This window comes from Amblyomma maculatum, chromosome 11 (genome assembly GCF_055883805.1).
Source record: "Amblyomma maculatum isolate TAMU_Amacu chromosome 11, ASM5588380v1, whole genome shotgun sequence".
In the NCBI taxonomy this organism is placed as follows: Eukaryota; Metazoa; Arthropoda; class Arachnida; order Ixodida; family Ixodidae; genus Amblyomma; species Amblyomma maculatum.
In genome coordinates, this window is record NC_139354.1 from 31881446 (window position 1) to 31909440 (window position 27995).

The 27995-nt window shown below is 46.3% G+C and overlaps 1 protein-coding gene across 2 annotated transcripts; it reads left to right on the forward strand.

Annotated features, from left to right (window-relative positions):
- The first annotated feature begins 420 nt into the window (after positions 1-420).
- On the forward strand, positions 421-26757 carry FBXO11 (F-box protein 11). 2 transcript variants are annotated; one of them, XM_084583735.1, is made up of 13 exons: positions 421-651; positions 1861-1890; positions 6147-6289; positions 7222-7467; positions 7612-7922; positions 9134-9418; positions 9841-10059; positions 10224-10631; positions 18973-19310; positions 19580-20019; positions 21090-21198; positions 23580-23678; positions 24638-26757. In XM_084583735.1, exons 3-13 carry the CDS (start codon positions 6157-6159, stop codon positions 24765-24767), a joined length of 2718 nt encoding a protein of 905 aa, XP_084439861.1. In that variant the 5' UTR covers positions 421-651; positions 1861-1890; positions 6147-6156; the 3' UTR covers positions 24768-26757. The 2 variants fall into 2 exon arrangements, with proteins under 2 accessions (XP_084439861.1, XP_084439860.1); XM_084583734.1 differs by lacking the exon at positions 6147-6289 and having other exon boundaries at positions 422-651.
- The last annotated feature ends 1238 nt before the right edge of the window (positions 26758-27995 follow it).

Consider the following 27995-nt stretch of genomic DNA (forward strand, 5'->3'; position numbering starts at 1 on the left):
GCGAAAGGGCCACACACACAACATGCAGTCAGCCGCTTTAAAGGGACTAGCAAGCTTTTGCGCCACCTATCAATTAAGTCTGCTTTATTTACGCAATTTGTGCTTAGTTGAACTTAAATATTAATAACATTTTTAGCCCACAGATGACGACACCATACATTAGTGTTTCGTTTGAGAGTGAAATAGTGTGTCCAATTTGTTGCATTAAAATTGGAACGGCTAAGAATTTCTTTCAACAACAGTGCTCGAAAAGAAAATTTACTCGCGATAAGTTATGGCCGCAACTGCAAGTCTTGTTAAGATCCTCACGTTCGCTCTGATTGTTTTCCGGTTTTGTTTTGTTGTGTATGTCTGCTATTGTGCATGGTTTTGCGGTAGTCAACTAAAAGATGCGTCACGTGACCCTCACCGGCGCCGCGATTGGCCAGGCTAATGTTTCCCGACATGGAACAAGAAAATGGCCTCACAGCAAGGTTGATGGGGGTGGTTGTCAAGTTCTGCCTTTGTTGAGTGGTGCGGGGAAATCTTCGTGGTGCCTCGCGTTCCCGAAGATGTCCAGTGCGGCGGCCAGACCGCCGAGACAAACTGTGCGCAGGACGCGGAAGAAGCCTCTGAAGCGAGCCGCGATCACGTCCAGGGCATTCGACGAAGGTACGCGACCACTGCTTTTGTGGGACCCCTTTGGGCCATGATTAGGCCTAGTCCGTAGGAATATTTTCCCCCTATTCGTGTCAGTGCCTGCTGTGCTGCGATCTAGCGACTGTCGGCCAGCACGGCAAGGTCTCTGCGCGTTCAGGGAACCCAGGCTGAGGGTCGGAGGGCCCCTCTGGAGTCCGTCCCTCGCCGCTCCACCAGGGTGTCCCCGATCGCGTCGGGGCCTGATCGCATCGCCGACACTGCTCGTTTCGGCACGGTGCTCGCGGTATGGCCCAACAGTGGCGGCGGTGGCGGCATTGATTCTTGCTTGTGGTCGCCGGCTGCGATCGAAGCGGACCTCTAGGCCGCGACGTGCTCTGCAAGACGGGTCCCGTCCCGTTACAAGCCTGCCGCACGGCTTCCTTTCCGGGCTGATCGCGGTTGGGTCTGGGGTGCCTTGTGAAACGCGACGCGGCCTAATCTGCTGGCGGAACACGGCTCGCGTGGGCTGCGTCATTAAGTGCGCCACATGCCTTCCTGAAAGCGTCTGGTATCCGCATGATGCGAGTCTGGTCGGTCGAAATCGTGTGCCGTAAGCAGTGTGATGGATTGGCGTCGCAGCGGCGAGAGCGTGTGAACAGCTGTTCTGGAGTTGACAGTCTCAGCGTCTGTCATGTTATTTTGTTAAAACGTGCGTACAAGCGCGTTTCCACGGTTGCGCGCAGTTATTGCCGACCCTCTGTGAAGGAACTGCGTCATATCAGGCTCACATCGACTGTCCCCCATGAGGAGTTCGTAGACTATCCGTGACGCGATGCGACCGCAACGGCGCATGACCCCGCGTATAAATATCTGATTTGAGGAAGTGCGTCATTTAATCTGGCACTGCTATCTCGCGAATGTTTTCGCTTCTGGCAGGGTAAGAGAAACTTAGTGTTAAAAATTATTTGAACATCAAGGACACTGTGAGCTATAACCCACAATTCGAACGCGTCTTGGTTGTGCAAGGTTAGCCTGGTGCTTAGACGTGTGAACTGATTGAATATATGTTTTGTTGCTGTAGAATGAACACTTTTAACATGCAAAGTTGTAGCTCTGAAATGAATCAGGGCTTCAGTGCAATGGGCAAAGGAATGATTCATGTTGTCATTATTGTTGCTGTGGCTGTAGAAATACCAGTAACATTGCTGAGATCAGGCACTTAAAATTGTTCTCATGTTACAGATGAGCCTTCTGGCCACCCTCAGGAGTGCGGTGAGCTCTCTTATCATGTTCTCTTCTGTGTAAACACGAGCTTTGCCTGTCAGTGTTCCGGGCAGGCTGATTCCAGAGTGTTTGCAAACTCAGTGCTTTGCACTGTTGAGGTCATTAAGCAGCTGATTTCGGGCAGAGTGGTCGTCTTGCAGCATGTGCAACATGTCCGCAAAATGCTTTCATGTTTTGAGGGTGGTGGAAGTTGTGTAAGCAGCTGCAAATGTCAACAAACATTGGTGAGGAAAAATTGCTAGGGAGCTTCCACGCAAATCTAAGCCGGTTTTGCTGTGAAGTGAAGACTTGGTAATGCTTCATATGCCTTTGCTGATCCATCAGTGTAGTGTGGTTGGTGCTTTCAGTTTTCGATGAGGTGCGTTAAAGTGGAGCGTTTCATAAGTAAACATTGTGGGCGTAAAAATTTCCAGCAACACTTGAGCAAGGTTATTGCTGCTCTAGGGAGTGTTGTTCATTACATGCGTTCGGGGTTGGGAAAGATTGCTCTTCATTCATGTGTGGCAACATATTGCTTTATAGTTGCAAAATTTGAATGCCACCTCCAAAGGAGCATATGCCGACATCCTAACAAATGATGTTGCTTGCATTGAAAACAAAGCTTTTGTAAGCTGGAAAAAAAAAAAATGTTGCTACTACTGACTGATTTCACAATAAACTTGATGTGCTGATGCTGTTTTTGGTGAAGATTCCAGAGTTTAGTTTACACTGTCGTTGACTTTGAAACAGTGGTCACAGAGCTCTCTTCAGTGTAGATGCCATGAGCTCGAGTCAAACAGCGGGAATGTTCATAAATAATTTTTTCTTAATAAAAAATGCAGATTTTAGTGTTCCACTCGTCCCTCATCCCTAAGTACCTCAGAATGTGCTATGCTGCGTAAAAAGAAAGCGGTTGTCAAATTTCGCACAATTGAATACGATGCGATCGCCGAGTTGCACAATCCGTATTGAACTTCCTCATTCACGCTGCAGCTTATTTTCAAACTTGCTAATTCGCTGCACATCATTTCTTATGGTAAAAGATGGGACAGCTGTTGGGGTGCCTTAGAAACTGGACTGGCCTTCTGTCCACAAGCAAATTGGAATATCTACTATGCGACTCAGCGCTTCAGATTGTTGGACTCACAGAGATGTGTCTTCTTGATGACTGTTCTGTGCACCAGAGCTCCCACACTGAGAACGTTAGAGACACTGTACCTAAACCTTTGACCAATTGTGATTTTCACTGAAAGAAACTGTTGAATATTTTTCTCATAGGCAGCGAAGTGTATGAAAGCTAATTATGAACTCATTTCCCTTATGCACAGTAATGCAGGCTGGGTGGTGGGGGATGAATTAACACCATTTGCACATGAGCGCACAGCGCTGGTAACAGAAAATCATTTTTTTTTGTCTGTGTGTGTGTGTGCACTCTTAGCTGCAGATCTCCGCCTAAGTTTATTAATATATAGTGCGGCATGACGTTAGGTTTGTGAGAACTTTTTTCTTTAGCTGCAGAAGTAAAGAAGGCAGCACAGTTTAGAATTTGTCATTTTGCGAAAGCGCTAAAACAACATGGACGGAGAAGAAACAGACAGGGACAAGCGCTTGGCCCCGTTTGTTTCTTTTCCGTCAATGTTGTTTTATCGCTTTCGAAAAATGTTGAACCTGCACCAACTAGCCCGATCCGCCACACTTCAAAATTTGGCAGGAACATGAAATGTTGTGATTGGATGGCTGGAAAGAGCTTTGTTGCCAACATGCAGCGTTGTTTCCTCTGTTCACTTAGGTGTAGCTTTTTGTTTTCAGCTGCTGGAAAAAATATTTGAGTGTGCAGTGTTACACCAAAAAAAATTTTTGTTCTGGTCACCTAGTGCCAGGTGGCATTCTCATGAAAATAGCACCACGGTATATAGCATGCCTGGTGTCGTGTGACAATCGAACGAATTTGTTAAAGGGATGCTTGAGACAACATTCAGTTATCCTGTATCAATAGGGTACTGTATTCTGTAACAGACCATCCTCACCGAACACAGCTTTTAAAAGCAAAAAAAAGAAAGAAAAAATCCAATTAACGGCACATGTTGCCATCACCAGCCTATCTAGCATGTGTTTGCGTTGACACCAATTTTGGGGCGTGCATTCTGTGGGCTAGGCTACACCGTCGCTCGCTGCATAGTAGGAGGAGCTCGCCCTCTTCAATAGGATGTCACGAATGCGAGGCGACTGGTGGAGCAATTTTCAAGTTCAATTTTCTGGCTACTGCAATGCATCTTTGTCTGCTGGATAGAAGTCAGCATGGCTAGAAAGAGCCGGAGAATCTATTTTCGCTGAGCACAGTAATAGTCCTCTCCCGGGCTAAGTCATTAGAGCACTTGTTTCTGGACCGTCGGCAAAATGTGCAACATTGCCAGGGGGGGGGGGGGGGGGGGGGAGGCTAAATGGGAGAAGAAAGACTGGAATACAGGGCGATATGCGTATAATCAGTACAAATGTGGCGGGGGAGGAGTGCTTTTCATTAGAAAAAGTGGTTCGGAAGCGCAAGTAGCCAATTTTGCCAATTGGGCAGCACCTATTTGATGTGACGGTGTTTACACCAGGGAGAGGCTTATTGGACACAGTTGGTCTCTGTGCACCTTTAATGAGCTCACCACATAGGTTTTCATTTATAGCCCAGTTTGGGCCAGTGTGCTGGGCCCACTCTTGTCCACTGTGTAAATTTCATATCGAAGTGCACAGCCTCGGTCCGTCTTTGTGTGGATATGGTTCTCGTAGCGTTTACGGGATTGCCGGAGAGCGAATGTGTCTGGCCTAGGTCTGATGCAACACAGTGCTGCTTGGCAGGCAGCAGATGAAAACAAGCTTGATTTTGTTGTAATGCGCTTCCTTTTGTCTCCTTGACTGCTTTTCCTTTTTCTTTTTTTTAATTTAAGTAGAAATAATGCTAGGTGTAAGATTTTTCAGTCGATTTTATTGCCTCAGGCCCTCAGAAGCTATGTGATGAAGGACGAAGAAATGGTTGAAGTGATGAAAAAATGTTTGCCAATTTCTTGAAGTCCAGGAGTGGTCCTGATGTAGTCCCAGGGTGCAGTTCATTCCTGTCTTTGTTGCTTTGTGGCAAATGGTGGTACAGTGTGTCTCGAGCGATTTCGAATTTCCCGTCTAATTGAGCTGAGGTTTTCTTCGGTTCAGCATTTAGCGTAACAAATAGGCTATCCTTAACTTTAAAACATTTTTGCCTCCTTTTAAGTTTGCATTATCGATAGCCAACTGCACACGACACAAAAGTCTTACTAATAGTACAAATTCTAATAATTGGAAAACTACAGAGAGGAGAACAGTGCAGTTTTTTCAGTATAGTTCATACAATGGCGCTGCACTGCCCCCCTTCAGTGACAAATGGCGTTGTAGAAACTTTCGTTACTGAAACAAATTCAGCTTTCTTTTGGTGCTTTCTTGTGTAAAGCTGCACCTCGCTACTTCTCTACTTTCCAATTATTGAATTGCTACTTTGTCTTTTAATCACCTTCTACTTGATACTGTTTATCAGGCATTGCTCAGTTAGACTTGCAGTGGAATGCCATAAATTTGATTGTTTCTTACCCAAATTGAATGTGGAACATTTGTGAGAACTGCTGGATGAGTAGCCGAGGCTAAAATATTAGCTGATTGCTTGTAGGATAGCAGCACGTTGAACTCGTTTACGTATTATCAGTGAAAGACAGAGAGCAGCGTGCACTTAACGTACACAAGCAAGACAATAGCAATCACTGGGTAAGAGCCAGGAAAAACAAATGGAAACTGACTGTCCATATTTGTATTGTTTCATAAGAATCATAAAGTTGTCAAGGCATTTTTGTTCCTGGGGGAACTGAGTTGATTATAAAAATCGCTTGGGCGAGATTTGCCTGCGAGACATCGGTGGCGTTCTGTCTAATCTTTGAGAAAAATAGTGATAGTCAGTGGTGGTTACATTCAGGGATGATGAGAATAACGATGGTGGTGATGATAGTGATAGTAATTTAGTTAACTGGTATACAATACAGTAACCGGTAGTGATAATAATAAAGCAGACTGCTGCATTGGGTGCAGCCTGTGCCCATCAAAGCCGAACACCATGGCAGCGTTACTTCGGTGCCGCGTCAGCGTCTCGGCTATCGGCATCGCCGGAGGTGCAGTTCTGGTCCTTGAAGCGAGGCGACGCTGAAAGACGCAGGTATCTGGCGGTGTCAGATCTCAGCGTCGACGCCGGAAATGATTCGCAGGTGGGGACCAATGACAAGCCACGCATGGGCAGCTGCAGCACCCTTCGCTACAGGCACAACTCGTTTCCGCGGAAGCAAGAGCTCCTCTTTTGTCCACGCGCATGCCTGCGCCTTTGTTCCCCTTGCCTTCCCCACCCTCTCCAGTAAGTTCCCATCGGCGCTGAAAGGGACGATTTTAGCTACGCACGGGGGACAATTGTTCGATCTTCCAGGATTCTCCCATGCCTTGGCTTGCAGACGCCAGTTCGTACGCCATCATGTGTTTGGTCACTCTCTCTGGCATGCGCCGAGCGACTGCGCTCGTAGACTAGGCGCTGACGTGACGCCGAAGAAAAGCTGCCATGTGATCGGGCCTTAATGGGTTTTAGGGATGATGAGGATAATGATGGTGATGATGATAGTGATAGTTGATGTAGTTACTGGTACATAGTGACCGGTAGTGATTATAACGAAGCAGACTGCATTAGGTGCAGCCTGTGCCCATTGTGGGTTTTAGGCTAAATGTTTACCTGGTACTCAGCAATCCTGTACCTGTGTACTTGAAACTGGGTTAGCCTGGAATGTGACCGTCATGTTTCGGTATGTTTTAGCTCACCTGCGCTGGTGAGTAATAATGCTTGGACTTGTAATAATGCCCTGTGTCTCACACTTATCCTCCAGCTTGTACTTGGGTTATGCTTGCTTGTAGCGGAAACAGCTTTGGACTAGTTTGGTACACGAGGCTGTTTAAAAGGAAGCCCGTAAACCTAGTCTTGAGGAATAAAATTGTTTGTGCAAACTTTAGGCATAAGTACTAGTCACACTGTCAAAGTGCAATTTAAGAGGATTAATTGATTGGGGCCTATAAACAGAAATGGACAGTTGGCAACAGCATATAATCCTGAAAGTTTTGCAGTGGGAGAGTGAGTGTCTTCGTAGAGTAGAGGAATTGGACAGCCTTAGTTTACACAGGCCACCCTAATCGTCATCAGGAAGTTGGACACAGGTTTTGAGTTTGTCACGTTTTATGTTTTTGCAACTAAGTGTAGGATCTATCTGTCCGCACCACTTGATGGTTTTGTTTTCATTGTTTCAGCGGCCAGTGTGGAGCAGACTCTGGTGAGCGTGCTGGGTGGCGGCGTGTGCACGGTGGGGGGCCCCCAAGGGGTTGGCGGCGGTGGGGGGGGCAGCGCGGCGGGGGGTGGCGGTGGCCACCAGCCTCCATACGACCTGCGGCGGAAGCTGCCCCATGACGGGACGCCCCCGTGCCCCCTGCCCCGCAAGCGCCAGCGGCGTACCCCGTCTTCCTCTCAGGGTGCCTCTTCCTCCTCCTCTTCCGAAGGTGAGCAGGTGCCGCTGCAACACCATTTGTCTTGTGCACGGTCGCTCATTTTTTTTTGGTGCGTGGCCTGGTTCTTGCCATTTTCACTGTTCAAGAGGGAAAGGGGATGACTGACTTTGCCTATGCACGCTCGCTACTGTCCAGATGGGAGCAGTGCAGCCCACTACCTGCTGTTGGAGGTTCCGGACGAGGTGCTGCTTACTATCTTCTCGTACCTGCTGGAGCAGGACTTGTGCCGGGTGGCGCAGGTGTGCCGGCGCTTCCACGCTATCTCCAATGACACGGAGCTGTGGAAGAGCCTCTATCAGAGTGTCTTTGAGTACGACCTGCCCCTCTTCCACCCGGCCCCGTGCAAGTTCGACTTTGTCGCCCCCGAGGAGGCCGACTGTCCCAACCCCTGGAAGGAGAGCTTCCGGCAGCTCTACCGGGGGATTCACGTGCGCCCACACTTTCAGGTACGCTGCTGCTGCTTTTTGTGGTGTTATTAGCCGCCAAACCCCCTGCCCTTGGCACTCCTCTTTTTTTTAAGTGCAGGGTAGGGGCTGTCAGACTTGGCTCCATGAAATCCTCAGGTTCTTTCAAGCACTTTTCATGTTTGTTTCCTGAACACGAAGTTCCCCTGTGCCTGAGCCTGTCTCTCTTCATAGCCACATTTTACAGCAAGGGAGCTGATTATACTGTAATTGCTTGCAGGTCACTGTTTCAGTGAGCTGCCAGTCATTAATTCGGTTAACACATTTTTAAAGGTTGTGCTTCTGCATACACTCTGTCTTGTTCGTGTTGCGTAGGAATAGGGCGTGCAAGCATGTGGACTGCGGATGTTGACAATCAAGCCCATGGACTGTAATATTGAACTGTTTTGCCCCGGATATGTAGGTAACCTGTGTCATGAGGATAGTATAACTGCGCTGCTTTTGACGCAGGTGCAGCACACTTCTGGTGGATGTCATTTAATTGCAGTGCACAAAACAGAGGCTACATGCTGTCATGTTCTTCTCATTATTATCTTATTATTGTTTGGCAGAACATTATTTTATTAGCCTGGCACACATTGCAAGATGTGCACGTACACATCATTCACTTTGCAGGCCTTGCTCACCTTGCTTTTGGCTGGTTCATTTGAGCTTGCGTTTTAAGGCGAAAGCCTTAACTGGCTTCATTATGAAAATCGTGTGGGCGAGATCTTTCCGCCAGATACCGGTGAGGTTCTGTCTAACCTTTGAGAAAAATAGTGATAGTCGGCGGTGGTTAAACATTTAGTGATGGTGAGGATAGTGATGGTGATGATGATAGTGACAGTTCACGATGACAGTGATGATGATATAGGTAATTTAGTTACTGGTTATAATGACCAACAGTGATAGTTAATTTAGTTACTAGTGTATAGTGATCTGTAGGGATAGATAGTGATAGTCAGTTATGAGAGTGTCTTTCTAGAGAGAGGGAGAGTCCTCTCTCTCTCTCTCTGAGAGCTCTTTCTCTCTGTCTAGAGAGAGCGAGTCTCAGAGAGAGAGAGAGACTTCCTCTCTTTCTCTTGCAGGCCGGCTAAAAGACTTTCATCTTGCTGCGCGTAAGGTGACTTAAGTGCTCTCTTGAAATTTTTATTCTCTCACCATGTGCATTGTCTGACTTGGTGTTGCTGTTGGGTCTTCTTGGTGTGGTGCAGGCGCAGTACGATGGCCAGCCGCAGCGGTACCGCGGCCGGTCGCTGAGCTACTTCGACACAATTGAGACGGCATTCAACTTCTGTGAGGACATTGACCGGCCAGTGATCTTTGTGCACGCGGGCACTTACAAGGGGGAGTTCCTCATCGTCGACACTGGTGTAGCACTAATCGGTGCTGCGCCAGGCAACGTTGCGGAACACGTCATCCTCGAGCGTGACTCGGACTCGACAGTCACCTTTGTGGAAGGTGCCCGCGGAGCGTACCTGGGGTATCTCACCCTCAAGGTGACTTTGCTCTCATGGGGCCTTACTTTTTTTTTTTGTCATATTCTTTAGCATATAGCTCACCAATTGAGTGCATTGTACCAGAAGTTACAGGTTGACACTGGGATTCCTGGCATACTCATTTCTCGGATTAGACAGCATTAGTATCGGTGTACATTTTGTAAGAGGGGGGTGCAGTTTCAGAGCCCGCGTTGAACTTAGTGCAGCTTGCTAGTACTGGTCACCTCATCACACACTTATTTTGAGCTCAGCTTATGGGCTGACGATCTTTGAGAACAAGGCAAGATTTAGTGTAACCTGTAATGATTCCGTTGCGTTCCCTGAAGGTGTCGAGTGTAATATTTATTCTGTTAATGCCAGACATCACGTCATCTGTAGTGTGATATTTATTCTATATTCGTTCTCTTTACGCTGTTTTGCAGTTTACGCCAGATATCACGTCATCTGTACCGCACCACAAACACTACTGCCTGGAGATCAACGAGAACTGTTCACCGACGGTGGACCACTGCATCATCCGGAGCACGTCGGTGGTCGGTGCAGCGGTGTGTGTCAGTGGGGCCGGTGCAGAGCCCTGTCTTCGTAGCTGCGACATCTCGGACTGTGAGAATGTGGGCCTCTACATTACGGACTATGCTCAGGTGAGCCTCAGTGCACAATGGGGGACATTAATCTACTTTTGAATGTTGTCGAGCATGGGGCGTCATCGTTTCTTTTTTTTTGCCAGATCCGAAGGACATATTGATATGCACGTAAAGTGGGCCTTCTCTCATGCGTGTTTGCGAATCTCTTTGCTGCTGCGCAGGGTATATATGAAGAGAATGAAATCAGCCGCAACGCGTTGGCCGGCGTGTGGGTCAAGAACCATGCCAACCCGATCATGCGGCGTAACCACATCCACCATGGTCGTGATGTGGGGGTGTTCACCTTCGACAACGGCCTGGGCTACTTCGAGGCCAACGACATCCACAATAACCGCATAGCGGGCTTCGAAGTGAAGGCAGGCGCCAACCCGACGGTGGTGCGGTGTGAGATCCATCACGGTCAGACGGGTGGCATTTATGTGCACGAGAACGGCCGGGGCCAGTTCATGGAGAACAAGATACACTCCAACAACTTTGCTGGCGTCTGGATAACCTCACATTCAAACCCCACTATCCGGCGAAATGACATCTACAATGGCCACCAAGGCGGCGTCTACATATTTGGCGAGGTAACCATAGTATTTGGCGTAGTGTTTGGCTAGGCTCAAAGTGACAAGATGCGTTTGAGAGCTGAAATACTGAATAATAAAGAGGGAGCCTGGTGCATTTCCTACAGGGCTGAACATAGATAAAAATAGCTTCTAGAAAATTACCTGTCTTTTTGTGTGGCTAGGGCTTAAGATTGAAGGCCTTATTCTGTAGACAGTGTCAGGATTGTTAGCAATTTGTGCTGTGGTGTATGCATTGTAAGTTTTAGTTTACCGTATGTGTGCATAAAAAGGGTAATACATTAAAGCCTAGTTAACATGTTTCCAGTTGATGCAGTCATAATCACGGTTTACCGTCATCATCATCATTATCATCAGCCTGATTATACCCACTGCAGGGCGAAGGCCTCTCCCATATTTCTCCACTTACCCGGTAGGTTTACCGTATGCGTGCATAAAAAGGGTAATACACTAAAGCCTAGTTAATATGTTTCCAGTTGATGCAGTCGTAATCGCAGGCGATAAAAATGTCCCTTAGAGTCGGTATGTTCCCGGAAAACTCAATTTCTTGGCTACCACATTCAAAGTTTTGACAAATTTCAGTTGTCGAACACATGTGCACAAGTAGTAATTTATTGTGAACCCAAGCAGCACGCCGTCAGTGGACCGTTATCAGCCCAATATTGGGAAAGACCGGTCCAGATACTGTGGCCAATAATGGCATTCCATCGGGGCGCTACCAATGCCAAGATTTGATCCAATCTACTAGACTGGCTTTCCTACAATGGCCACCAATGGCAAACTAGGTTATTTATTGGCATGCAGCCTTACTCAATGGCTACCCAATATCTTTCACCCAAGCATACCCACTGGCTCCTATCAACATACATCCAGCCACTCTTACTGGCTATCCAATACTTGCAACCAAGCTTGCTCATTGGTTTTAAAAACTGCTATCCAGCTAGGTTCATCGGCTGCTCAAAATAGCCCACCCAAGCTTGTCCACTGGCTTTGCATAATTGGCATCCAGGTAATCTCATTATTGCTAATGTCTTTTCTTTCTTTGTGGCTATTTTTTTTTTATCTGATGGGTGTTACGATGCAGAGGCAGCTAAGGCCATCATGTGCCAAACACGGTTGATTTTGTTTTTGTGCAGGTGTTTTACATGCAGCTAATAATATATATACGGCATCCTGAAAGTATACATGCACACAAAAAAGCCAGAATTGTTCATTTCATGAATATTTATTAGGTGCACATGTGGTACATCGTGAAAAAACTATGAGCAGAATTCTTTCAGACTTCCAGGACTTCACCTTTGGTTGGGTCCATTGACAAGGTGTCGGCAGTTCCCAGGTTGTACGAAGGCACTGCATTAATGGCAGTTTCAGGTGTTTGCCAAGCCAGCATCTCTAGCATGCGCCTTTTGCCCTCGGTTATAAGGAGAGTAGCTTTCAGCAGCCCTTGCCGATGTATGCTCGAGCAGCTTGCATGTCACCATCTTCCCTTTCGTGCAAAACATCTGCAAGTAAAAACAAAAATAAAAGACAGTATTATGCAGAATTGTTTTTTTTAGTACAACTTGGGGGAAATTGTTCATGAGTAGTAAAATTTGCAACTGCTACAAAATTTGTGTGTCCAAGTCAATGTGTTGAAATTGGAATTCATGAAGAGTGCATATTTTCTGTTTGGTGCAGTAGAGTCGAAGCAAAAGCTTTTCCGACCCGGCGTGCATAAACAGCAGATAAGATAAGGTGCAGCGGTGGCGTAGCGGTAGAACATCCGCCTTGCGTGCAAGAGGACCGGGGTTCAAATCCCGGTGCCCCGCAATTCTCCACTGGATGAAAAAAAAAAGAAAAAGAAAAAAAAATCCGTGTGTCGATGGAATTGCATACACAGGTTTGGGGTGCGACCTGATGCCGGTGAACACCTCCGGCAACGCACTCCCTCACCAGAACAGGAGTTGGCCACCCTGGTGCAGTAATTGGCCACAACCTCCTATGATAAGCTCCATAAAACCCCGGCCCTCAGTCACCAGCGGCTGCGGGACAACTGACCACGGCGGCGGTCAGACCTGTGACGCAGCAGGGGGTGCTAAGAAAGCCTGGCTCCGCTGGACAGGCCGCCATTGGAAACTGACCCTGGCAACGTTAATCTTATCAGGTGCCAATGACTGACGAAATGATTAATTTCCACTTAATACGCTGCACTGTATAAAAAATGGATATCGTACCGGTCGTCGAGCACAGCCTTGCATGCAGCGTCAACTGAAGAAACCCAAGAGGAAATTGGCATGTAAAGGTCCGTCCTAGTGATCCTGAGTCTTTATTCCTGCAGGGAAGTGTAGCAGCATGGCAGGCAAAGAAAGCAACAAATGCTGCCTAAAACCTACTCCGTTACGAACATATATCTTAAAATAAAGGGTCAGTGGTACTCACACTGAGTTAGACTGTTCTAAGATCCGTGAGACAGGACGAGGCATGTCGTGGTTCCACTGTTTATTCTCTGAGTGTGAGCGGAGCTGCAGCAGACAACCTGCGAGGTGCGCACCTGCGCTGCTAGAGGGAAGAGCGAAGAGAGAGCGCGCTGGCGCGAGCGTGGCAGTGCTGTCCGTATGGTTTCATATGACGCCGCAAGTTCGAATTCCACCGACGTTCACTTCACGCTGCTGAGGTGTGGGAACAAAGATCGTGTGCGCTGCCATGGCGAAGGCTGGCATCGCTACTTCACAAATAGCCGCCTGTCTAATACTGCTAGAAAGAACATGCATTTTTTCTAAACTGTTAAGGCCGACCCACATGGAGTGATTTTCCCACGGCAAACCTTGCGAACTGCTGCCGGCGGCTGTTCGCCGGCTATCAAGCTGGGCCAGATATTTTTGCCGGTGGCCGGGCGAACGGGCACCGTGAGATGGCAGCACTTGCTGCCGCTCCGCACCGGCTGCAGCTCCTTCTCGTGCGCGCCGACGATACCCAAAGTTCAGAAAAGTTTGCTAAAGTTTGTTGTTCCCGTAAATAATAAGCCAAATGTCAATACTGAATCCTTCCTGACGATCGCTTAGTCGTACCGAGTAGCTGATATGCAGAAGCGACAGCTGCGATTCAAGCAAGGTTCTGCTCACAACCAGCTGCCACCATTGCAGCATGGCTGCTCCGGTCCGCTTGCACGCCGCCTCCGCTAAAAAGGAGCCGAAAGTAATCATAGTTTGCTTTTATTTTTAGAGAATGGGATTGGAGAGTTAAGCAGTTCTATGAGTAGACCATTTGCTGTAGCACGAAGGAATTTCATAGCGCCGTTTCATGTACTGTAGCATCGATGCGAAACAATATAGGCCTAGTGACGCTAGGGAGCAGCGCACGGCAGAGAACAGTCGTCTGCCGCGTCATCGGGCGGCACTGCTTTGGTAAGGTCCCGTCATAAGGTATTGTGAACGTTGTGATTTTTGCCTCTGATGATACAGCTGAAGCGGGAGCTTTTTCAATCTTCCGCTCAACACTGTCTTAAGCCCTGCTTCAGTAGCCCTGTATACATGGACTCGACAGTCGGGTCGAGTAAACCTGTCGAGTAAAAAAACCAGTTGCCGGGTTCATGTATACGCAGTCGGGTCGAGTAAAATAGCCGCGGAGCAGGTCGCGTTAACTCGCTTGCAGGGGGTAGGTTAACTCGCTTGACCCGCTTGTATAAGAGCATGTAGACGCTGTGAGTCAGACAGCCGAGTTATGGCGAACTCTGATTAAAAAGCAACCGGAGCGGCGAGGAGTGTCAGCGAAGTTGAATGCTTTTTAGCCCTCATCAACGATAAAAAATAATTGAAGCTCTCAACAGTAAAAGGCAACGGAATCAAATATGAGTAAGAAACTTGCACAATAACTTCAAATCTCGACGCTATGCGCCGCTGCGATACTTACTCACTAAAAAGCGAGTTCATGTGGACACCAATCGGGTCGAGTAATGGTGAGCTCGCTTACTCGACGCTTTTTCGACCCGGTGCTGTCGAGTCCATGTATACAGGGCTAGAGAGGCGCTTGCAGCATGCTGTTGCTGCGGCGTCGGACATATACTCGGAGGCTGTATACAAGCGCTGTCGGGTGCAATTTGAGATGCTGCCTATTTTAAGTGTTGCTCTTGAAATATCATTTAGTGTGAAAAGTGTGTTCTTGAAGCGGACCCAGGTCGTGCGTTTTCTCACTCGTGCGCAGACACTGCTGATGCCACTGCATGTGGTTCGACACGGCGGTGGTGCGTCGGCGTTCCGCCGCGCTGCATGAAGTGTGCAGAGAAAGTTCGCCCTTCAGAGCGAACAAACGTAATTTCTAGATTGAAATACTTTCGGTCTAGTCGCAATATGTTTTGATAATCCCATAAAAGCATGGAGAATCTTTCCAGAATACTGCATAGGAACAAGACGCGTGATGCTAAGCCGACTTTGCAAAAATATTCGAAGGCCGGTCATGAGAGTTATGCATGCGCTTATACAGCTTTCGGACAAAAATAATTTCCTTGAGCAGCATTGGCAACAATAATTTTATGACATATTTCGGTGGTGAGCACGTATTCCTTACATCATGTTTTTTTTTTGTTCTGTAAAATTTCATTGACACTTATTTCCAGTCCCGAATTGTGGGATTGCTATCTTTAAGCATCTTCAATATTTTCTCTTTGAAATCTTTACCTGCAAATGTTAAGTCCAAACTAGTTAAACAGCTGCCACAAGTACACAACGTGTAGTAAAAAGTTAGACAGCGTGCAATGTTATTGAATTGAATACACTTCATTTCAGAACATCTCAGAATTAAAGCTAAATATTTTTTCTTTGGCAGGCGAAGGTAGAGAACGTATAGAAAATAATACTTTAATTTTTTTTGATGCGGTCAGCAGCCTAAAGAGTTTGTTCATCATTCGTCCCTTGAAGCACTCAAAGCAGAGCATGCCAGCATATAGGAATCAAGTGCAAGTTTATAGCTGATGGAAATTACAGTACAAAATATGCTGCAGCTAGCTGTCTTCTGTGCTTACAAGACCACCTACGGCGCAATACAGTCGGTGCTAGCGCTGAGTTCTGGAGTCAGCTAGCGTACATAACGAAACGGTGTGGCATTTGCCTTTACTAGTAAAATCTCTTCGACCTCTGTTTTTCAGCATTTGATCTTATTCAGTTTTCTGTCACCACGCAAATGAAATAGTACATAAATAAACATTTATGTCTATTTCCAGTCATGGACAAAAGGTATCAGGATGCGAATGTAAAACCTCATCACTACGAATCAAGCTGCCCTGGCAGCCTATAGTATATATGGTTTTGAAGCTTCTACGTTTTACTGCCCTTACAGCCACTGGAGCAATGGGGGAGGACCCGATACCAACCGCGCCCTTACCTCCTAAGTCATTTGTCTTCAATAAATGTTCTCTACTACTGTTAATATATCATTGATGATGTGTAAAACATGCTTGAAAGCAATGCGAAGGACACGGCAGTATTGTTCGGGTCGTTAAAAATATATCAGGATATACAGGTTGAGAATTGATCGTTAATATCTGCAAGCCAATACCGGCCAATGCATGTCATGATATGTGCAATGTTTTTCCAGCCATCAAAACTCAGTGGACATATCGACCACTATAACCCAGTCATATTCATTGTTGGGAAAGTCCCCAAAACTGTCGGGCCACATTGACCATTGTATGCCAAAATGAATTCAATGTAGATAAGCCATCTATACTATTAGGATCGTATCAACCAATGCATACAATGATGCGTGCAATGTTGGCAAGCCATTGCAGCTGCCCTAAAATATCGACCATTATAACCCATGATGGATGCAATATTGGGAAACCATCTCAACTAGTAGTAAAATATTGACCATCGTATGGCAGTGAATATTAACCTATGTAAAGATGTATGGTATTTTACCAAGCCATTACACTTCGTCAGGCAACATCGACTACTGTAATTGCAGATATACAATGTTAAGAAGCCATGATGATTGGCTGGAGAATATTGACCAATGCATGCTAAGATACATTTGATGCTGACAAGCAATCAATGCTTGCATTGCAATATTGACCAATGTATGCCATGATAGGTGCAATGCTGGCCATTTGCCACAGCTCATTGGGCAATATTGGGCAATATTGCCCACTGGAACCAACAAGTATACATTGTTGGGAAGCCACTAAGAATAACATTAACCAATATATGCCAAAATATATTCAATGACAAGCCAGCTATATTGGTAGGACAATATTTACCATTGTGTGCCTTCATAGACCATTTTATCTGCAGATACTATACACAATGTTGGGAAGCCATCGTGATTGGCAGGGGGATATTGACCACTGTATGCCAAGATATATTCAATGTTAACAAGCCATCAATACTTGCAGGACAATATTTACCAATGCATGCCATGATACGTGCGATGTTGGCCAATGGCCACCGCTCGTTGGGCAATATCAGCCACTGGAATTGAAGATGCATACAATGTTGTGAAGCCACTAAGACTGGCGGGATGATATTGGCCAATGATTGCCAAGATATAGTCAATGTTGACAAGCCATATATACTGGCATGAAAATATTTACCAATGTATGCCATGATTCACTGATTATGGGCAAGACATTGCCGATGGCTGGACAATATTGGCCATCATATATTGTGTATACAATGTTGGCAAGTAAATTTATGCGCAAGGTTATTGCCCCATGTTAGCCACCTGAATCCCAACATGGGGGTGGGGGGAATATGTATATCACTTGTCCAAGAGTGGTCGGTGTTATCATATGGCTGTACCATTATTGGTAGTGCATAGGCAATGCCGGGCCACCCCTCTGACCAGGCATTGCCAATCAAATTCCAATATTGGGCCGATCGCATGTGCTACCTGGGAGGTTAGTTGCTCGCTGAGGACAGCTAGAAAGCAGATCGAATTCTGCTAGCGCTAAAGAACGGAGCTACGCATAGCTTGCTCCAAGAAATGTTTATGAAGTGAAAGTGCTGTCATTTTCACATTTTCGTGATAATGCATTTTTTCCTCGAATTTTTCAGAAAGATATGAATGAGTTATAACTGTAGCTGTTTGTTCACCTGTTCTCCGGTTCTGGCTAAGGCTGGCGTAAGAGTTGGAATAAAATAAAACGACAAAACAGCTTTTATTTTGTAAAAGGGCTGCATGCTTCACGTGAGCTCAGTGGTGCTTAAGATGTCATAGCCACTGTCCGGTTGCTGATACTGATACTACCGTATTTGTACGTATCTAATGAAAATCATGAATATGACTAATCATTCAATCACCACTTCATGGTAAGCCTTGCATATTTCCGTGACTTAACGAAGTATAGTTGTATACCACAGTTTGGATTTAAAGTGAGAATCTGCTGACTTTCTTCCCAAACTTTTAATCGCATAAATTGGAAACTTCTTTCCTAAAATTAATAAATACTTATCTGTGGCGTTGAGAAACACAGCAGCACATCTTTAACTGTAATATATTATAGGTAACGCACTCTGGTGAGGAAAAATTTATGATGTGAAATTGGGATTGGCCGGAATCTCTTAGTCAAGATTTTACTGTATTTGCAAGGTGCTATCTATCAGGAGTTATCTAAGAATCCGCAACTTCATTTGGACAGCTGAAAGATAGGAGTCTCAACTTCACAGAATTTACACTGCGACAAAATTTTTCGACTGCAGGTATAACATTGGTAATTTCATGGTTTGACCGCATAACATGACCACTGATATAATTTCAAAGGGAGTTGACCTTTCTAAAAATTGTGAATATACATTATGACATGATCACAATTTGTTCATGACATCCACAGCCGAGGTGCTAAGGGCTTGGAAAAAAAAATGCAGTGGTATGCGAAACCCCACAAATAAATGAATGAATGAATCAATCAATATTGCATAAGAGGAAACATCTCGCAAAGGTGGCTTCACCTAAAAGCTCGCAAGTCCTGTGGTGAAGGCTACTTTAGCTATTCTGAGCAACTAGAAGAAATCGTGTTCTATTCGTACCTAGTTTCGAATATAACATGAGATGCATTCTGAAGCCAACAAAGTGGGAACTTTCATTGTATTCCTTAAAATATGGTACATTGTAGATGGAATTCAATTGCAAATTACTTATTGGGCGAGGGCAAATTTTGTATAGCGGTAAGGAAAATTTGATAGTCTTGCCCTTTTAAAATAATGGAAAAACATTGGCCAGAATTATCGGCATGGCTAGTTTATTGCAGACTTAGAGCTCACAAGTGGGGAAGGGAGGCCCTTTAATTTGAATTAAGGCTTTCTAACTCGAAGAATTAGGGAAGCGTTTTTGCGAAACGGAGCAGACAATAATGCTGCCCTCCTCTTTGCAGGGTCGGGGACTCATCGAGCACAACAACATCCATGGCAATGCGTTAGCGGGAATCCAGATCCGGACGAGCAGCGACCCCATCGTGCGCTACAACAAGATCCACCACGGTCAGCACGGGGGCATCTACGTGCACGAGAAGGGCCAGGGCCTCATTGAGGAGAATGAGGTGTACGCCAACACCCTGGCCGGCGTTTGGATCACCACGGGCAGCACGCCCGTGCTACGGCGGAACCGCATCCACTCGGGCAAGCAGGTGGGCGTCTACTTCTACGACAACGGGCACGGGCGGCTCGAGGAGAACGACATCTTCAACCACCTCTACTCGGGCGTCCAGATCAGGTGCGTCGGCAGTCTTTGGTCACGGCTGTTGTGCCTAGCTGGTTGCTCCTTCTAGAACCAGGGTCTCTGTAGTGCGATTCAACTAAGCAAGGCTGATGTGACACCTCTCTGGTCACCACCTGCTTTTGCTAGATTTCTGGCTGGTGAAAGCTATGGCATGACCAAACATCTTGGCATGCAGGCAGAAATAAAATTCACTTTAGCGGTGCCTAGGAATTTGTGGTCGAGTGATCGGTCGGATTGTCACGGACTCCATTTGAACTGTGCAGGACGGGCAGCAACCCCATCATCCGCCGGAACAAAATCTGGGGTGGCCAGAACGGTGGTGTGCTGGTCTATAATGGTGGTCTCGGTGTGCTCGAACAGAACGAGATATTTGACAATGCCATGGCGGGTGTCTGGATCAAGACAGATAGCAATCCCACGCTGCGGCGCAACAAGATCTATGATGGTCGTGATGGGGGCGTCTGCATCTTCAACGGTGGCAAGGGCGTGCTCGAAGAGAACGACATCTTCCGCAATGCGCAGGCCGGTGTGCTCATATCGACCCAGAGCCACCCTGTGTTGCGGCGGAACCGCATCTTCGACGGCCTGGCAGCTGGCGTCGAGATCACCAACAATGCCACGGCCACTCTCGAGTTCAATCAGATCTTCAACAATCGGTTCGGCGGACTCTGCCTGGCGAGCGGCGTCCAGCCCATCCTCAAAGGTGCCAGCTTCATTTTGTGCTCGCCCGAAGTGGATCTTTGTGGGACATGCCCTGTGGTAAATTAACGATCGGTGGTCTGTCAGGTTCAACAGAGTGGATTCCTAGAATGGGAAAAGATAGCTGGGGGCAGTAGATATTCACGCGGAGGAGCGAGATATATTGGCAGACCGGTCTGTCTGTGTGGCCCTGATTTCTCTATGCAAGTGGTGGTATAAGAAAATAGATGCTTGATTTGTCTTAATGAAGTGTAGGTGGCTAATTTAAGATAGCTGGGGGCAGTAGATATTCACGCGGAGGAGCGAGATATATTGGCAGACCGGTCTGTCTGTGTGGCCCTGATTTCTCTATGCAAGTGGTGATATAAGAAAATTGATGCTTGATTTGTCCTAATGGAGTGTAGATGGCTAATTTGTTTGTTTTATCCTTTGGGATGATGCGTAAGGTATTACTGTACATCGATCGCCGCGTGATATCCGCCTACAACCGCTGAATAATTTGTAATCGAATTTCTTTTCTCACCTGTCTCGGTTTCAACAGCCGAGCGGTGGTTGTGAAATCAAAATCATGTGACGAGTGAAAAAAAAAAAAACTGCGATAAAATCGTCCCTGTGTCGTTTGAAATTACTACAATGATAAAGTCAGCCTGCCTCAAGAACAGAAATTACAACAAGTGAAGAATTCGCGATTATATCACTGTTTTTTTATGACGTACGCGACTTGGACTTGATTGTGACGTCACACCCATCTCTCGGCTGCTGCAGCCGATACTCGCTAGAAATGAAAATTCAGTTAAGAATTATTTAGCGGTTGTAGGTAGAAACTACATGGCGATATACAGGAACGTCTTAATGCATCATTAGCAGGAAGAAAATGCCACCAAAGTTTAGCGTCTATACTCCTTTAAATTCAAGTTGGCATACATACATATTGCACTGACCATATAGGTGGTGAACACTCCCCTTTCTTTTTTACCGTTTCTTATGTATGAAATGCTGCCATTTATCTACATTGCTTGAACAAAAAGCGGGCAGTGCCTTGAATACGAAGTCCTTTTATGCGTCTCGACGCAGGAAACCGCATCTTCGACAACCACAACGCTGTCGAGAAGGCTGTGACCAGCGGCCAGTGCCTGTACAAGATCTCGAGCTACACTAGTTTTCCCATGCACGACTTCTACCGGTGAGTTTCCTTTCTCGCAGCCTCACTTTTGTTCACTTCCTAGGTTGTGCCATCCAGGAATCTGTGCTGTAAATGTGCTTGAAGGCATGGTACTTTAACCTGCACATCCGTCATTATATAACGATTTAATATAATTATATAATTGGTATACTATATAATTAATTAGTTATTATACTTAACTAGTATATTTATATATATTTGATATTACAATTTCCAATGGGCTTTGCTAATGAGGATAGATAGGTATCGATGACCATTAAGAAGTAGGGGTGTGCGAATGTTGAAATATAATTAATTAGTTATTATACTTAACTAATATATTTATATATATTTGATATTACAATTTCCAATGGGCTTTGCTAATGAGGATTGATAGGTATCGATGACCATTAAGAAGTAGGGGTGTGCGAATGTTGAAATTTTCGAATGCGAATCGAATATGATTATGGAAAAAAAAATGCATTCGAATATCGAATGTTGTGATCAGTAAAAGAATATTGAGTAAATTTTCCCACTGAAAATTTTAATATAAATCTTTTTTACGGGCTTCCATATACTGGTATTTCGTACGGGAAAGACCGGCATGAACCAGGTGGAGCTGTTATACTGCTGACCAGAACAGATGTTTGAATTAACCGAGAGCTGAAATTATCGTATTGGCCAGGCTTGGAAAAGCTGCTAGAAACTGTTTGCATCACAGTAATTTTATCTGTTCAACACATGCAAAAACAATCTTATCGCGGTGTGAGCACGGCAGAGAATCACGACGTCGGCAAGGTGCATATGCAGGCAGTGCAAAATTTGTATCATCCATAGGGGTGCGAGAGAATGTTCGGAACATCCAAAATTTTGCACATAGTACACAATGCACTCTGGCCGTGGAATTTCGTGAATTCTTATCATCCAAAATTCGTATCAACCAGATCCATATCACCGAGATTTTACCGTATCAGTTTTTTGATTATGAATACAAGTCGAAGGGTAAATGCATTGAATTCATATTCGAAATTTTGAATATTCACACACCTCTACCATTAAGGTTTGCGCACATAGACGCACCTTGTGCTTTGCTGATGTAGAAACCAGCAAGGCTATAAAAATATTGTTGACTGGTGATGGCAGGGTTCATTATGCGTTTACGATGGTGCCTGCTTTTGCGATTTCGTAAACATCATTGCCAGCTTCATTCAGCTTAGTGACTCCGACTCGAAAGGGCTGTGCAAGATTGAACGTTCTCGCTTTCGATTTCTTTTTTATTCAATAGCTGATGTATTTTGTTCAGGCTCCATCAGTTTGGATTTACGCAGTACTTTGTACTTCGCTGTAGAACTGTTACACAGGTTGTAGGGATAGTGTCATATTCGCAGTCAATATGTTTTGGACAGGGCGTATTCAAAAGGTAAAATTTTTCAGCCAAGGATAATAAAAATATGATTTTTGGGGTGTAAATTGGACGCCAGCAACGCTGTTTAGAGCCCAACTTTCTATATTTAGATATGCAACAGAGGCGTGAGTGTGCAGCAATGCTCACTCATGCCCTTCTGTAATACCTTCGGGCCCTGAGGGTATCTAAACAAATAAATAAATAAAACCAGCAAACTCTGCCATCTTGGATTCAAACAGATTCTTTCAGAGAGATTGGCTTGGATACGTTTGGCAGTTCATATGTCTTGTTTCCACTTGAGTTCTTCAGTCACTTTGAGGCAGCCTACAAAGCTGGAGCACAACGCAACCATTGAGCATTGCACAATATTGGCATATTTTCTTAACACCAGAGCTAAACTCTTTAGGTTTTGGAATAATTTCAGCGACCTGGGACAATTCTGAAGTGCGCATAAATTTTTGTGCACTAGTGTGTTTCCACTCTGCCCCCATCATTTGGAAGTGTGGCTAGGGTGGCCTGGGACCGAACCCGCGAGCTAGCGCTCAGCAGTGGGACGCGCCACGGCTGCTGAGCCATTGTGTGTGGTGAGTGAGTCTTCCAGGCTGAGCTGCTGCACAGTCCAATGTCTCTATGAGAGGCCACGGTGTTGTGAGTATGTTTGGCGTATCAAATCATCTATAAAAAACAGCTGCTATGTACCGAAATACTTGTAAAACTATCGTATGTTTGGCGTATCACATCATCTGTAAACAAACAGCTGCTACGTACCGAGATGCTTGTCTTGTTATTTATCGTGTCTTGAAAACCATTTAAGGCCTTTTCACACAAATTGCCGTTTCCTTGGATTTGTAGCATAAAGCACATGTGCTGTGGACTGTACTGCTTGTCCACTTTGGAGCAGAGCAGCCACAAGCAGGCGCGTGAAAGGCAGCTTCTAGCTGGTCAGGCAGTGCTGGTTGGTGGCGCATCTCACTTACAACCTTGATTGCCATTGCAGTTGCAAGACGTGCAACACGACCGACCGCAACGCCATCTGCGTCAACTGCATCAAAACATGTCATTCGGGCCATGAGGTGGAGTTCATACGGCACGACAGGTGAGCATCCAGTCGGCCTCTCCGTTAGCACATAGATGTTCTGTTGGCTGTTGGAGCGCGCCGCACTGTATCAACTGCGGTCACTTGTTGCGACATTTGATGCACCTTTCGTGGCAGTTAGTCATTTATCGTCCTGAAAGATTTGCTCGGCTACGGCAAATGTTTTTTTAGCACGGCACTAGCTAATGAATAGTTGGCATAGTGATGTCAAAGTCAGTCATCACAATACGTTTGTTACATGAAGTTTTCTGATACATGCACTTCAGGAGTGTTGCTTTGGGGGATCGCAAAACTTTGTAGTGTCATAGAATTGGCTACATTGGTGCTTGTTACATACAGGTTTAGCTCTAAATGTTAGTGAAATCACCTTGAAAATATTTGTTACCGTAAACCAATGTTGCTGGGAACCGTAAACGTAGGGAAACATTTCGCATGGTACACTGATATAGTTAGAACCGCGATGTAAGGAACTGCAAAATCCTCAGTGTAACGATTCATCTTTGTATTCACAACTTCATAGCCATAAAATGTTTTCTTTTTGTTTATTTTTTTTTTTTCTTCAGTATAAAGTAAATTTTACTGCTTTTTCAGTGTATTGAAATTTCATTGCTGGCTCAAAACGAATGCATGAAAAAATTGTGCTGTGAGCTCAAAGGGTTGAGCGAGGTGCATACCATACACGTGCCGCAGCACGCATGTGAAAGTGGGCGCCGCCACCCAGCAGGCAGATGATGAGTGCATGGCAGGTGTAAATGGGCGGTGATCCCCACAATGTAAAAATTTCCCCTCCGAGTGGTGATCCCCACAATTCAAGGCTTTTGCTGTGAATGGACTGAAATGTCCTGGAGGGTTTTCTGTAGCCAGGAGACAAATTTCAATGTTGCATCACTTCATGACGCTGAAAACTTTAAATGCTCCACTACTTGGCTCCTGGGTAATGTGTGTCGGTTGCTGTGCAGGTTCTTCTGCGACTGTGGTGCGGGCACGCTGAGCAACCAGTGCCAGCTGCAGGGAGAGCCTACGCAGGACACGGACACCCTGTACGACTCGGCTGCTCCCATGGAGTCGCACACGCTGCTGGTCAACTGAGAGCCCCGCCGACAGGAGGACTCGGATCGCTACAAGTGTGCGTGCCGCCGTGCTGCAGGATGTGTGTGTGCGTAAACTGACCAAAGTGCCAAAAGAGGAGGAACGGAGGAGGAAAAAAAGAACCGCCCGGCCACCGCGCCGCCCTTTCTATTTATTGGGGGGAGTGGAGAGCCCCCTTCCCCCCGACAGCTGGCTCTGTCGCGCTATGCAGTTGGCCCCTCCCCACCACAACCGACGACGCGTGTGTGTGTGCGTGCGTGTGGTTATTTTGTATCGCCACGCCACTACTGTGTGTTGTGCGTGAGTTGTAGCTCCTCTCCCACACCATCCCCATCACTGCCTCCCCCCTGTACCTTCCTAGTGAGTGTGTCGCTGCAGAGAGGCCGTCTGTTTTTCTCTCATTACGGAACTTGGGAGGAGGGGAAATGAAAACGAAAATCAAGAGACTGCTGCTGTGTCAGGCCAGCTTACCCTTTCCCCTTTTTCCCCCACCCTCACTCGCGCCCAGCCAACACGACAGCCAGAGTTATAGTGCCCGCAGAGCCTGGTACTACTGCTACTCTACCCCCGAGTGAATGGAGTGTTGTGTTTGTGGTGACTATATTTGCATGCCCCTCTTCAAGTACTACTACTATACTATTACCGCCACCACCACCAGACATTTTGTTTCTCGCCTTTTTTTTTTCTTTGTTCGTCTTCTCGGCAGGACTGCAACTGCAAGAGCTTGTTTTTATCTGCAAGCTTGAGTTATTGTGCTTTTGATAACCGGCTTGGTCAAAGCTGTGCGTTTGTTAGCTACGTGTTAAGGTGACAAAGTACAGGGAAAAAAGAAAAACATCACTGACTCTCCCAGCTGGCCGGCAGTTGGCGCACCATTCTGTTATAGTGTTGTTTTGTTTTTGTTTTTTTTACTCAACAATGTGTTCTGTTCATAGCGAAGTTTTGATCATTGCATTTCTGTTTTGCTTGCGTATTGTATGTGCTAGGCTTCGGTGTGATTTTGGCGATGTGCGTGACCTGCATGTTCAGTTTTTGCTGCTGCTGCTGTAACGTTTGTCCTGGCAAGAAAATGGAAGGCAGCTCATCTGCGGTAGTCGAGGCAGTGGTTAGCAAGTGGCAGGCCAGCTTTTGCCGCGCACATTCCAGAGGCAGGGCTGCCTGATGGGCAGTGCGTCCTCGAGGTAAAGTGCGAGGTTTTGTGCGCCGCGGCTGGAGTGGGCGTGTCACTGGGTAGCGCTTCTAGGAAGTGCCGTATGACAAACGGTGCCAAATGCCGACCAGCATAAGCTTCTCCTGGCCTTCGCTGCGGTGCACGGGAACGTAGAAATGTATGGCTGCCATTCGATGGTTTTTCTCAAGGGTTGTATCGGATGGGAATGGATTAAGGAAGAAAAAAAAGGAACGCACTTTTCGTGACAGGCGCTTTCTTCTTTCTACCTGCTGTGCGCACATAGGCAGTGAAATGCAGTGAACTACCTTGCAGTCATTTTGCTTGTAACATATTTGGCATACCCACAGTGTTTTGTTGACGTGTCGCACCGGTATTGTGTGAAGTGCTGGAAGCAGGTGGGAAAATGGGATTGTGTCGAAGAGGATGGTGCCTATGCAATGGTAGCTTTGGTCAACTCCCGAGTGTGGTTCTAAACATGCTACAGACTCTTTGTGTATGGGACACTGGGCCCCGTGATGTGTGCGCGTGTGTACGTGTGTGCGTGTGTAGCAAAGGATGACTGGTGCAGACACCGGCAGCATTACACTGGAGAGAGGAGGCAGGCGAAGCACATCGGCCAGGCTTGTAGTCGAGCACTGCATGCGCGTGCCACGATCAAAGCACCCCTTGCCGCCGCAGTTGTGCCGTATCCAAGCCAAGCCAAGCCAAGCCATGTGCCGTACCGTGCGAGTATATACGCTCCGGGCTGCAGGCGTGGTGGACGAGCAGCTGATGGAGGTGCATCGGTGCCCACAATAAACATAAGGATGCCACACTGTCTCTTGGTGCCGCTACTGATTTTCTGTCATGAGCATGCTACAGTCATGGGGCTAAAGTAAAGCCACCAAAGCAAATTAATTCAATGCATGCAGTGGTGCCATCTGGTGTCTCGGACACAAACTTACTTCACTGTATTTTGCAGTGAAGACAGAGATTAGCTAATGAATGCTCTCCAGTCTTCCCTAAGTGTCGGTGACCTGATTGCAAGAAATTTGGGTTACAGAAAGCATAAAAAGCTGTGCATTCAGGTGCGACTGCTTGGAGAAGGTGGTCATGAGCCTTTTTGTGCGAAATTGCGAATATCCTCGGTATTTCTCTATTAAAAGGCAACCTTTGGACATTATGCATTAAGAGCAGAACTAATTAGAAAACAAACTTTGCTTGTCACTAATAATTTGGTTGGTTTGATTTGTGGGGTTTATCGTCGCAAAGTGACTCGGGCAATGAGAGACTCCGTAGTGGAGGGCTCTGGAAATTTCGACCACCTGGGGTTCTTTAATATACCTGACATCGCACAGCACACTGGCACCTTGCTTATTGCCTGCACCGACAAGCGGCCGCCGAGGCCAGGATTAGATTCCGCATCCTTGGGCACAGTAGTAGAGTGCCCTAACCGCTGCACCACCCTGGCGGGGAGTAACGCGTAATTATGGAGTAACGAATAAATGAATGCTCAAACTTTGTTCCCTCTCATATTGCTTATGTCATAAGAAAGAAGCCAATGGCGGCTGATGCAAAGGAAAGCATAAGGCTCCCGGGAAAGTCGTGTTTGTGTTGTCATCCATAATCAGTGCAGTTGTTTGTGGCTGGAGGTGCCTACAGGGGCTGCATCTTTCTGTGCACTATCATAACTGTGCCAGCCAGCGCAGATTCTCTATATTTCTATTTAATGCCAGCAGCGGCCACCCTAACGTTGCTGACTCCTCAATGTCATCTACTCGCCTGCTTCTTTAGTCCCGCCTGCTGTGCTTGCCCGAGCTTGCTATCCACTCACTCTGTTAGTTTAAGGGATTATTGGCTTTCTTAACCTGCCTGTGCCATTTTTTGGAAGTCGACAATGACATCAACCCATGCTTGTTCCCTAATCCACTCCGCTCTCTACCCATTTGTAAACATGTTTCGCCTATCATTTTCCTTTCCATAGCGTTCTGCACCGACCACGGTAAGTTCTGCCCTTTTTGTTAACCACATATATGGTTCTTAGGTGAGCACCAGCAATATGCAGCTGTCATATTTTT